We start from the raw sequence: 13,287 nt of genomic DNA on the forward strand, positions 1-13,287 counted from the left end.
TTAATCATTATTAATACACTTTTTATGAATCTACGAGATATGAAAGTAGGGTGCTGCCTAGCATTGGGAATTTTATTTGTACTATTTATTGTTAGGTCAAATATAGCAGTATTACAAATAAATACAAATAAAGATGTTTCTTTTTGGAGGGGCTAAATAATATGCTGATAATATATTGCTGTTAATGTGAAGAGGTAGGAAATTAAGGTCTCTGACACTTTTTGGCATTTCACCTCTCCAAGGATCTTGGTTTGGAGGAGAGTGTACAGCAGCCTTTGTTAGCTCTCTCTGTTTACGTGAGTTCCTTTGTTCTGCTTTCTCCATGATGCTGGCCTCTGTTCTTTCAGTTTGTTCAACAAGTGCTTACCGAACACTGCGTACCAGGCACCATTCTAAGTTTGGGGAATGCAGCAGTAACAGAACAGACTTGTGCAAAGGCAGACATGGTGATACACGTTTCAGAGGAATAGAGGAGAGAGACTCCTGGGAGTTGTTGGCGATTTAGGGTCATTTATAATTTTTAGATGGGGCTTTCCAGGTGGCTCAGTGGTAAAGAACCCTCCTGGCAATGCAGGAGATGAGGGATGTAGGTTTGATCCCTGAGTCTGGAAGATCCCCTGGGGGAGGAAATGGCACCTTACTCCAATATTCTTGCCTGGAAAATTCCATGGACAGAGGAGTCTGGTGGTCTACAGTCCACGGGGTCGCAAAGAGTCGGACACGACTGAGCAACTGAGCGCACACAGCACATACTTTTTAGATATGGTGGCCATAGAAGGCCTTGCTGAGAAGGTGACATTTGAGTAAAAACCTGAAGGAGGCGAGGGAATGAGTTCTGAGGATGTCTGAGAAGGAGCATTCTGGGCGGAAGGAAAAGCAGATGCAGAGGCCTTGAGGCAGGAGCGTCTTTGAAGGGCAGCAAGAGGCCAGTGTGGGAGGAGTGAAGTGAGTGAGGAGAGAAATAGTAGGAGATGAGGTCAGAGAGCTAGGGCAGGAAGCCAGATCATGTAGAGTCTCATCTTCATCTCATCTTCTCTACTTCTCTTCTCACTAATGGTAAGGCAGGGAGACCAGTAAGGATGCTAATACAGTAATCCAAGTGAGACAGGATGTGGGCCTTCCTTAGGATGCTAGCAGTGGAGGTGTTGAGAAAAGGTCAGACCATGGGCATATTTTGAATGTAGAGTTGACAGAATTTCTTAACAGATTGGATTTGGGCTGTGAGAGAAAGAGAAACTTCAAGGTTGACTTCAAATGGTTTGGCCCCAGCAACTGGAAGAATTGAACTGACGTGGGTAAGACTGAGGGAGGAGCAGGTTGAAGGAAGGAAGCAAGTTTTTAGACTTGTTCATTTGAAAGCCTCTTGGCTGTTCAGAGGAAGAAAGTAGGCAATTGGCTGAAAGAGCTTGAATTTTTGAGGAAAAATCCAAGGTATAGGTAAACATTCAGGAGTCACGAGCATAAGGAAGGTGTGTGTGCTGGCTAAGATCACCAATGGTGTAAGTGTAGAAATAAAACAAGAGTCCACAGTTGGAGCTTTTGAGGACTCTGTGTTCTGAGGTCAGGGATTTAGGAAGGCAGATTGAGAAGGAGCAGTGAGGTGAGCAGCATCCCCCCAGAAGCGTTCTCCTGCATCCCAAGGAGCATCCCAAAGAGCACCTCTCCTGTAGCAGATGCTCATTACATATCTGTTGGATAAAGAGAACATCCCAACCAGTTAGGTCCAAGTAAAGAACCTAAAAGAAGAGGGAGTGATCAGCTGTATTAAATGCTGCACATGGGCTGTGGAGGGTGAGAATGAGAGTGAGCCTCTGGACTGACCAGCAGGAAGGTCATTGGTGACTCGACAACAGCACTGCAGTAAGGTGGTGAGGAGGAAGGCCTGATCCAGGTGGGTTTGAGAGAAACCGAGGGCTGAGTAGAAACACTCTGAATTTTGCCGCAACTTTTGCTTGAAAAGAGAAGGAATCACAAATCACGTTACATGCTGCTTTTGATCATTGGTACCTACATTGCTGGTCTCATCGATGGAAGTTGAAGATTCATGTAGACAAAACAGAAGTAAATCTGAAGTGTAATATGATTCGGCAAAGAAAGTTGCAGAGGCAGGTATTATTTATGATGGATTTTGTATAGGGAAATTATGAAAACAAAAACCAGATACAAAAGAAAATCACAATGGCTAATGATTAGAGTGAAAGTTTCAATTTAATAAAGGCAGAGCACTATAGTTATAGAACCTGAAGCTCCGATACTTTGGCCACCTGATGTGAAGAGCTGACTCATTGGAAAAGACCCTGATGCTGGGAAGATTGAAGGCAGAAAGGAGAAGAGGGCGGAAGAGGATGAGATGGTTAGATAGCATCACCAACTCAATGGACATGATCCTGAGCAAACTCCAGGAGATAGTGGAGGACAGAGGAGTCTGGTGTGCTGCAGTCCACGGGATCACAAAAAGTCGGATGTGACTTAGCTACTGAACAACAGCAGCAGCATAGTTATAGCCAGTGACTTCCTGCTTTAAAGAGGTGAAGATAAAATAAAAATAATGACTTCATATTTGTTAATAGAAATTTATAAAATTGCTAATCAGATCTATAATCCTAACATACGGATGAGTGTCAGACATTGTGCTTTGAGGCATTTACCTAACTCTTGGTTTCTGTTTTGATGACATAAAAGCATTTCTCTGTGATGTTCAGAATAATGGTCAACACTTAAAGGGTGTTTACCATGTACCAGACACTGTTTCTGGCCTCTCATATATGTGATCTCCTTAATCCCTTATAAGAGCCTCTGAGTTATTGTTACTATCATTAGACTATGTGATAGGAAGGTTGTTCAAGATGGTAGAAGCCCTTCTTTGAATCCCTTACTTCCTAACATGTATATAGAGTTTCCAGTTTTTATTACTTTTATTTTGTACATTTGGTGGAAAGTTGCCATGTATTAATATTCAGTTCAGTCGCTCAGTCGTGTCCGACTCTCTGCGACCCCATGAATTGCAGCACGCCAGGCCTCTCTGTCCATCACCAACTCCCGGAGTCTACCCAAACCCACGTTTATCGAGTCGGTGATGCCATCCAACCATCTCATCCTCTGTCATCCCCTTCTCCTCCCGCCCCCAATCCTACCCAGCATTAGGGTCTTTTCCAATGAGTCAACCCTTCGCATGAGGTGCCCAAAGTATTGGAGCTTCAGCTTCAACATCAGACCTTCCAATGAACACCCAGGATTGAGCTCCTTTAGGATGGATTGATTGGATCTCCTTACAGTCCAAGGGACTCTTAAGAGTCTTCTCCAACACCACAGTTCAAAAGCATCAATTCTGCGGCGCTCAGCTTTCTTCACCGTCCAACTCTCACATCCATACATGACCACTGGAAAAACCATAGCCTTGACTAGACGGACTTTTGTTGGCAAAGTAATGTCTCTGCTTTTAAACATGCTATCTAGGTTGGCCATAACCTTCCTTCCAAGGAGTAAGCGTTTTAATTTCATGGCTGCAGTCACCATCAGCAGTGATTCTGGAGCCCAAAAAAGTAAAGTCTGACACTGTTTCCACTGTTTCCCCATCTATTTCCCATGGAGTGATGGGACCAGATGCCATGATCTTAGTTTTCTGAACGTTGAGCTTTAAGCCAACTTTTTCACTCTCCTCCTTCACCTTCATCAAGAGGCTCTTTAGTTCTTCTTCACTTTCTGCCATAAGGGTGGTGTCATCCGCATATCTGAGGTTATTGATATTTCTCCCGGCAATCTTGATTCCAGCTTGTGTTTCTTCCAGCCCAGCGTTTCTCATGATGTACTCTGCATATGAGTTAAATAAGCAGGGTGACAATATACAGCCTTGACGTACTCCTTTTCCTATTTGGAACCAGTCTGTTGTTCCATGTCCAGTTCTAACTGTTGCTTCCTGACCTGCATACAGGTTTCTCAAGAGACAGGTCAGATGGTCTGGTATTCCCATATCTTTCAGAATTTTCCAGTTTATTGTGATCCACACAGTCAAAGGCTTTGGCATAGTCAATAAAGCAGAAATAGATGTTTTTCTGGAACTCTCTTGCTTTTTCGATGATCCAGCAGATATTGGCAATTTCATCTCTGGTTCCTCTGCCTTTTCTAAAACCAGCTTGAACATCTGGAAGTTCACGGTTCACGTATTGCTGAAGCCTGGCTTGGAGAATTTTGAGCATTACTTGACTAGCATGTGAGATGAGTGCAATTGTGCGGTAGTTTGAGCATTCTTTGGCATTGCCTTTCTTTGGGATTGGAACGAAAACTGACCTTTTCCAGTCCTGTGGCCACTGCTGAGTTTTCCAAATTTGCTGGCATATCAAGTGCAGCACTTTCACAGCATCACCTTTGAGGATTTGAAATAGCTCAACTGGAATTCCATCACCTCCACTAGCTTTATTCGTAGTGATGCTTTCTAAGGCCCACTTGACTTCCCATTCCAGGATGTCTGGCTCTAGGTGAGTGATCACACCATCGTGATTATCTGGGTCGTGAAGATCTTTTTTGTATAGTTCTTCTGTGTATTCTTGCCACCTCTTCTTAATATCTTCTGCTTCTGTTAGGTCCATACCAATATTAATACTAATATTAATATTAGTAGCAAATTATTGTGTGATAACTAACTTGGAGGCAAGGTGTTTTTCTAGATACTGGTATATACCACTTGTTTGCTTGTTTTAGACATTGGATTCTTTCCTCATAACTCTGGGGAAAGAGAAAATGACACCTGATATAGTCTTCCAAAATTTCTATTAGGTTGGTTAAACAAATGGTTTGTTTAAAAGACATGAACATTATATTTTAAAAAGATATTTTAGGATTGGTTGTGGTTTTGAATCAAATTATGAAGTTTTACTCTCATGTATGTGTATATGAATGCATAGAAGTATGTGTATATAAAATGTATTTTGTTGTTGTTCAGTCGCTAAGTCGGGTCTGACTCTTAGAAATCCCATGCACTATAGCATGCAGGGCTCCTCTTTCCACCACTCTCTCCCTGAGTTTGCTCAAATTCATATCCATTGAGTCAGTGATGCTCTCTAACCACTCATCCTCCATCACCCCCTTTTCCTTTTGCCTTCAGTCTTTTCCAGCATCAGGATTTTTTCCAGTGAGTCAGATGTTCGCATCACGTGGCCAGAGTATTGGAGCTTCACCTTCAGCATCAGTCCTTCCAATGAGTATTCAGGGTTGATTTCCTTTAGGATTGACTGGTTTGATCTGCTTGCAATCCAAGGGGTAATTCTGTAATCCAGCCTTGCCCTCTTCACCACTTTTGGTGCTATGCCCTTATGATGACTACTGGTGAGAAATTGGGACTAGGAAGAAAACAGACACACACCAGTAGTTTCACACTTCAATTTTCTCACTTGTTGTAAGACTTTAAGTCTCAGTGCGTGCATGCATGCTCGACCCTGTGGACTGTAGCCCATCAGGTTCCTCTGTCTGTGAAATTTTCCAAGCAAGAATACTGGAGTGGGTTGTCATTTCCTACTACAAGGTAATCTTCCCAACCCAGGGATCGAATCCATGTCTCTGCGTCTTCTGTATTGGCAGGCAGATTCTTTACTACTGCGCCACCTGGAAGCCCGTAAGCTTCCTATGCTTTTCTTATTCCTTATTTCTTATTCCCTAGAAACTTCATTTTAAAGTCAGTTTCAGGTTCTCATGGGAATGGGGTTTTAATTATCTGGAGGTTGGAGCCTAACCAAGGCTCCAAATAAATTACTAATTTCTTTGGTGTTTACTCTGTTCCTGGAATTGTGCTAGCCCTAGGCTATAGAGGCAAACAGAACTTGGTCTTTCCTTTCTCTTGGGTCCAGAGAGAAAGGTATGTTTACTATTTAAAACTTCACTACTTTGGCAGAGGTGTTGGGAAATGTCTAGCAGGGTTTCCAAAACATTATAAATGATGGTAGTCACCTGGGTTGCTTGTTAAAATGCAATTCCTTGTCCTAATCCAGAAATACTTGTTTATTAGATCTGTGGTGGGACTTAGGAAAAAAATTCTTAGGTGATGGAGCTGGTCTGTAGGCAATGCTGAGAAATAGTGTTTCTTTGAAATGTAGGATTTAGGAAAATTTCATAGAGGAGCTCTTAAAGTGGGGTGTTGGTTTGATGGGGTAGAATGAGAGAGAGAAGGGTGTGGGGAGAGGAAGAGGGGAAGAATGAGAGAGGACAAGAGAGGGGGAGAGTATGGGGAGAGAGAAGAGGGAGAGAAGGCTGGTGGAGGGGGAAATTTTCTGGGGAAATTGGAAGATTGGGGATGAAGCAGAGCACCTTGTCATAAAAAATTATGCTATGATTGGTGGTATTTTATACTAGAGAAGATAAAATATACACCTCTATGAAGATGAGTAAGTTCTATCACTTCATGGGAAATAGATGGGGAAACAGTGTCAAACTTTATTTTTTGGGGCTCCAAGATCACTGCTGATGGTGACTGCAGCCATGAAATTAAAAGACGCTTACTCCTTGGAAGGAAAGTTATGACCAACCTTGATAGCATATTAAAAAGCAGAGACGTTACTTTGCCAACAAAGGTCTGTCTAGTCAAGGCTGTGGTTTTTCCAGTAGTCATGTATGGATGTGAGAGTTGAACTATAAAGAAAGCTGAGTGCTGAAGAATTGATGCTTTTGAACTATGGTGTTGGAGAAGACTCTTGAGAGTCCCTTGGACTGCAAGGAGATCCAACTAGTCCATCCTAAAGGAGATCAGTCCTGGGTGTTCATTGGAAAGACTGATGATGAAGCTGAAACGCCAATACTTTGGCCACCTCACGTGAGGAGTTGACTCATTAGAAAAGACCCTGATGCTGGAAGGATTGGGGGCAGGAGGAGAAGGGGACGACAGAGGATGAGAGGGCTGGATTGCATCAGCGACTCGATGGACATGAGTTTGAGTGAACTCCGGGAGTTGGTGAGGACAGGGAGGCCTGGCGTGCTGCGATTCATGGGATTGCAGAGTCGGACACGACTGAGCGACTGAACTGAAGTTCTACTCTAAGTCTCAAATAAATGTGCCATATATTTTGGTTATTATGGACACCGGAAGGCCAGTATAGGATAGCTAAAGGACAAAAACTCAACAGCATAAATCTCTCCTTAAGTTCATGTACCGGTTGATCTTGCTTCCAGACTATTATTACAGGGATTTTAGGGGTCTGCTTTGAATAGCCTATGTTAAAAAGATGCTTTTAAAGAAAATTTAAATTGTGCACTTCTTTCTGTCTTGATAACTTTCCCTGGTGCACAAATGAGACTTTCAGAATCCCTGAATTCTTGAATCAGAATCTCTGAATACAGAAAGTTGTTGCACAGTCATTCAGCCGTGTCCAGCTCTTTGCTATGTCATCCATGAACCATAGCCCACCAGGCTCCTCTGCCCATGGGATTTTCCAGGCAAGAATCCTGGAGTTGGTTGCCATTTCCTTCTCCAGGGGATCTTCTGGACCCAGGGATCGAACCTGGGTCTCTGGCTTGGCAGGCAGATTATTGACCACTGAGCCATGAGGGAACCTGGAATAGAGAAAGTACCAAAGAGCTAAAGTGGTGAGACGTGAGATTTAACTCTCAGTTATGTAGTATAAATTGGGTACATTGATGAGAATGATAAGGTAAATCCTAGGGATTACTTATGTATTAATTAAGCCTTTATCATTTAAAAATATATCGTTATTTAAAATCTTTGGTTAGCTCAGTCATAATACTTGGACCTTAATGCCAAGGTCCAATTTGGCAAATGCATTTGGTCCTGATTCATAGATCAGTACTTTCATGGAATGTTTTTTGTCATCCAAGTTTCTTCTCTTTTGGTTGTTTTTGAATAATGGTTAACTTAGACTTCAACCATTAGGTATGACGTTGCCATATAGTGATTTTATTTTGAATTTCCAAAAGTACATCTTTCCTTGATTTAATAATAGTACTGTATGTATTGTGACAGCTGTTTTTAGAAACATATTCTATACATTGTACAACAGGAACATGTCTATTTTTAAAATGGTGATTTTTATTTCAGTAAGTATAGTCTGACTTAGGGTTGAGAAATATGAATGGAAAGTCTTTTGCTATCAGCTGGTGGTCTTGGTGCAGAGAAGGCAATGGCACCCCACTCCAGTACTCTTGCCTGGAAAATCCCATGGACGGAGGAGCCTAGTAGGCTACAGTCCATGGGGTCGCTAAGAGTCGGACACGACTGAGCAACTTCACTTTCACTTTACCCTTTCATGCACTGGAGAAGGAAATGGCAACCCACTCCAGTATTCTTGCCTGGAAAATCCCAGGGAAGGCGGAGCCTGGTGGGCTGCCGTCTATGGGGTCGCACAGAGTCGGACATGACTGAAGCGACTTAGCAGCAGCAGCAGATGGTCTTGGTGAAAGAAGAGGAAGGCTTTGCAGCTTATTTTTGACTCCTCTTTCAGTTCTCTTTATACAATAAAATGTTAAAAAGCAACTGTTCAAGGAGATAAATAAATTGCACATATCTGAACATCAAAATCAGTAAACTTGCTGGTAATATAACAAGACAAACAAGAAAATAAGTATTTTCTCTCATTTTACAGTTCTGCAGCACAGTTGAAATTCTTCTCTTTTTTATCTTTTTTGTTTGAAGGGTCTGAAAAGTCCTCCAGAGAGCCTCAGTGATCTTGGTGCCATTGAGAGTCTCCGGGTCCCTGGAAAGGTATTGATGTACATGAGTGAGCATGACTTTTCGCTTCCTGAAGAAAATATTATTGCCTTTGGATACTAATTGATTCACAGAAGCTTTTCCCTCCCACAGGCATATGGTTGTTGTGATGAGCTAGGTCAAGTTTTATAATGCAGTAGGCTTAGGGCTTGTTTTTCCTCTCATCCTCACTGGGATGCAGTATGACTCATTATTGTGAAGCAGAAAATGTGAAATTGATAAATTTAGAGTTGATTACTGCATCAAATTCTTTGCCCAAAAGCACTGATATATATATATATAAATGAGACGTATTGATTCATCTGCTGTCATTCAGATAAATAAAATGAAATGATTTACTTTTTATGCTGTAACACTGAGCCCCAAATCATAGTAAATTATGTTTTCGTTATGAAGCAGAGATATTTGAATAAGTAGCTAAAGCATAGCTTATAGTAAATTGTAGATATCTTGGATTTTAATCCCCTGATATTCATGTGAACTTGGCCATCTACAAATTTAATAGGTGTTATTTGAAAGCTAGCTGGCTCCCCGCCAGGAGAAATATTAGCCATTGTTAAATAAGTAAATCCCTGCTGTGCCTCACTCTGGGGCCCCACTGCTCCGAGCTGCCTCCATCTGTAGTAGCTCCATCACAGATCAAAGCCAGTTTTGAATGTCTGCTCTTGTGATTTTCAATTTGAGGATCATATCTGAAACTACTGTTTGTTTTCTGCGCCTGGCAGCTTAGTACAAGGGCTTGTTTCTCTTGATTGGCTGTCATAGGGCCCCTCATCACACCTTTGTGTCAGCTGCTTAGGAGGAGGATTTCCCACCTCTTTGAGGTTCCTTACCCCCTTAAGTTTAGCTTTTTTATATTAGGTCAGATCCAAATACGATGAAATTCTAACCAACCCTTTTGCATGAAATGGCTCAGAGAAGCCTTTCAGAGGCATTTTGAATCGTTGTACATAGTGTTATAAAAGACTATTGGATGTGATAAAATTGGGAATTGAGAGAGAACCATTAATCCTAATTGACAGATCATTTTCTATTTCTTTGACTTAAAAAAAAGTGTATCAGGCATTATGAACATGCCTTGAATTAGATGGCATTAGATGTTTCAGAACCACAGTGAAACTGATGAGTGAACCCCTTTAAAAAAAATACAGTAATGTATTGCATAGAACTTTCTGTTGTCTTTAAACCATGAGCTCATGATGTCTCTCCAGTAGTGGTAGATAGTGAATTTATAATGATCTTATTATACAGTCTTCTTACTGACTCCCAACTCTCTCCCCATCAGTGATCTGCAGTGTATACTTTTTATTAAAAATTTTTTTATTTTAAGAATCTTTAAAAGTTTTACATTGGAGTATAGTTGATTAATGCACAGGGAACTCTACTCAATATTCTGTAATAACCTAAATGGAAAAGGAATTTGAAAGAGAATGCTGCTAAGTTGCTTCAGTTGTGTCCGACTCTGTGCAAACTCATAGATGGCAGCCCACCAGGCTCTGCCATCCCTGGGATTCTCCAGGCAAGAACACTGGAGTGGGTTGCCATTTCCTTCTCCAATGCATGGAAGTGAAAAGTGAAAGTGAAGTCACTCAGTCGTGTCCGACTCCTAGTGACCCCATGGACTGCAGCCCACCAGGCTCCTCTGTCCATGGGATTTTCCAGGCAAGAGTACTGGAGGGGGGTGCCATTTCCTTCTCCGAATAGATCCATGTATATGTTTAGCAGTGTATACGTTTGAGATGGTGGGCTCTGGGAGAACAGTCTGAAATCACAAGGTCAAAGGTGTTCAAGTGGTGATTAAGCCTGGGGCGTAGTCTGATTGACACACACTAAGAAGACAATTTAGATAAACTGTAGTACCTCTGCTTTAATTTAGCCTTTAGCCTAGAGAAACTTTTAAACATTAGTTTATTTACTAGCTCTCCCTTACTCAAGTATGGGTAGAACATTAAAAAGAAAAAAGCATATTTTACCGTCAGGACTGGACCCATTTCTTTTGCCTGTTCTTGTCATCATGTCTTTCTAAGTTATAACAGGGAATTGAGATTTCATTGGGGTTTTCAGGAAAGAAAGAAAGTTTAGCTTGAGTATATTATGTATAAAGGGAAAGTAGAAGGGGTTATTAAGATGGAGCATATGAAACGGCTGTGTTTTAGCTTAGAAATGGTTTCAGTTCAGTTCAGTCGCTCAGTCGTGTCCGACTCTTTGTGACCCCATGAACCGCAGCATGCCAGGCCTTAACATTGGCTAATTTCACATGGTACAACTCAGAAAAAGGAGGGTAGTTAAGGAGAACTGAAGAAAGGCGCCAGGTGAGCTTGATAATCTAGAAAGTACTGTTGATTTTTTTTTTCTTTTGAGCACTATATAAATTCTGAGTGGAAGAAACCTTAGAAATCATCTGGTACAGTTTCTGTATTTTATAGACAAGATGACACTGTATCCAATCTTTAGAGGAGATGCAAGTCAATAATATCCATATACTGGAAATTTGGGATTTGGGTGGAGAAAATAGTATGGAAGGTAAAAAAAAAAGGATTCTTTTCAGAACTTGCCATAGGAAAGGAAAACTTTGAGTAGATTGAAAAAAATCATAGCTTAAATACTTCAGAGCCAAGTTCAGTGGTGCCCAAATTTTACACATTAGAATTGCTAGTACCCAGGCCATTGTTGTTGTTTAGTTGCTCAGCCATGTCTGACTCTTTGTGACCCCATGAACTGTAGCCTGCCAGCCTCCTCTGTCCATGGGATTCTCCAAGCAAGTATACTGGAGTGGGTTGCGATTTCCTTCTCCAGGGGATCTTCCCAACCCAGGGATTGAACCTGGGCCTCCTGCATTGCTGGCAGATTCTTTACCACTGAGGTAAAGAATTCTAATTACTGCGTCGGGGGTGGAGCTAGGCGTCCATAGTGTTTAAAGATCCCCAGCTGATTCTGGTGAGGAGCCATGTTTGGGAACCATTGGCCAAGCTGAGGGTGCAATGAAGAGAAAGAAAGGGGGACCACAGAAACTGTTCTAGGTAAAAATTTGGTTGTTTTCCTGACAATTTTTGTGGGAAAAAAAGTAGAATAAAGAGTTAGTGATGATCTAAAATTTTATTTTTGGGAAATAGATACTGTTTTTTTCAAATTAATGAGATTTTTTTCTGTGTGTGTGCAGAGGTAAGGCTATAAGAAATTAATCTATACTGTTATTTATTGACTGAATACTCATTTAAGGAAATGTATACTGTTTGAATCATGTGAAAGATTTTTAGATAATTGGTTATAAGAATTTTGAAGAATTAAGACCAAAATTTATTATAGTATACAATAATTGTAATAGCCATGTGCTTAGTAGTTATAGAACTTATTAGGACTGTTTGAAAGGACTTGCTGAATTATGGTTTAAAAATACCTGAACTTTATAAATCTACATCTAGGCTTTAGGTAAACTTCCCATAGTGCTTCCATAATAGTTACATGTCATAAACCTGAAAAGAGAACTATGAATTTTTACTGAAATACTGCCTCCTTAACAATAAGGATTTTTTGAGGATGGGGTTAGTTTCATTTTTTTTAGGCCTTGATCTTACTGACTCATTAATACAAATAGGATTCTGCTGCGTTTACTCTTGCACGGTTGGTTTAGCTATGCCTTTGATTTTTTTCATTAAAGAAAAATACAGGGTGTGGAGACAAATCTGTTGCTGTCAAAACCTGAAAACATATTTGTCTAAATATAAGAAAATATTTTTGTTTGTATGCCTAATTTATTCCACAAATATTTATTGAGTACCTACCTACTCTGTGACATTTCTACTATATAACTTTCTGGGATTTTGGGTAGAGTGTATGCTAGCTTTTAGATTACCTCTGTGAAGTAAGAGAAATGGATTGACTGACTTCTTAGTATCCATGAAAAGACTCCTAAAAGGACCCTAATTACAGAGTTTTATTTTCAGAACTTTACCAAGACATGAGGAAAATGCTGACATAAGAGCCAGGAGAGCTGGTTCAAGTATTGACTTAAACATTTAGCTTATTATTAAAGGGAAGTCATTTTAATAGCTTTATACCTCAGCTTCCTCATCTGTGAAAACGTGATTAAACTAGAGCTCTTTTAGTACTGATGTTTTTTAGTATCTCTATTGTAATATTTGTAGGAGAGATATGACATAAAAATACAATCAAAAGAATAAACTGAGCAGTTTTTTTTTTTTTTAAGAAGATGAGTATATTACTGTCTGATATAGACAGAATTAGTATCAACATCTTTGACTAGGAGACTTTTTTAGCTTTAGTGATTGGGATAAAAACTTTCAATTTAGGATTATGTTTCATTTAAGACAGGTGTCTTCTGCAGGTGGGTTCTAACTGTGGATCTGCAAAATTATTTAGAATTTTTCTTAGGCACTCGTGGATAAAAATGTTTATCTGTATTTTTTTTTAACCATTAATGAAATTCTGCTTCTCTTGGCTTTAGATGCTTTGGGATTCTTAACCATTCTTTCTAGCAGATCATAAAAGATCAGTTACACTGTGCATCTGGCAATGATTCATTGACCTAGGCAGTTACTAAGTTAGGAAGATGCAAAGAG

General features: G+C 40.4%; 1 protein-coding gene across 5 annotated transcripts in view; it reads left to right on the forward strand.

Annotated features, from left to right (window-relative positions):
• The window catches only part of VPS50 (VPS50 subunit of EARP/GARPII complex), a 131,487-nt gene that overhangs the window by 3,835 nt on the left and 114,365 nt on the right, over positions 1–13,287 (forward strand). For 4 of the 5 annotated variants that reach the window (XM_081531439.1, XM_081531441.1, XM_081531440.1 and 1 more), the window contains exon 2: positions 8,633–8,701. In XM_081531439.1, coding sequence (XP_081387565.1) covers positions 8,633–8,701 — 69 coding nt within the window. Of the gene's footprint in view, positions 1–8,632; positions 8,718–13,287 lie in introns of all 5 variants that reach the window. The other variant, XM_081531444.1, reaches the window with a different exon arrangement.

This window comes from Giraffa tippelskirchi, chromosome 10 (assembly GCF_054371585.1).
Source record: "Giraffa tippelskirchi isolate mGirTip1 chromosome 10, T2T-mGirTip1v1.2.pri, whole genome shotgun sequence".
Classification (NCBI taxonomy): Eukaryota; Metazoa; Chordata; class Mammalia; order Artiodactyla; family Giraffidae; genus Giraffa; species Giraffa tippelskirchi.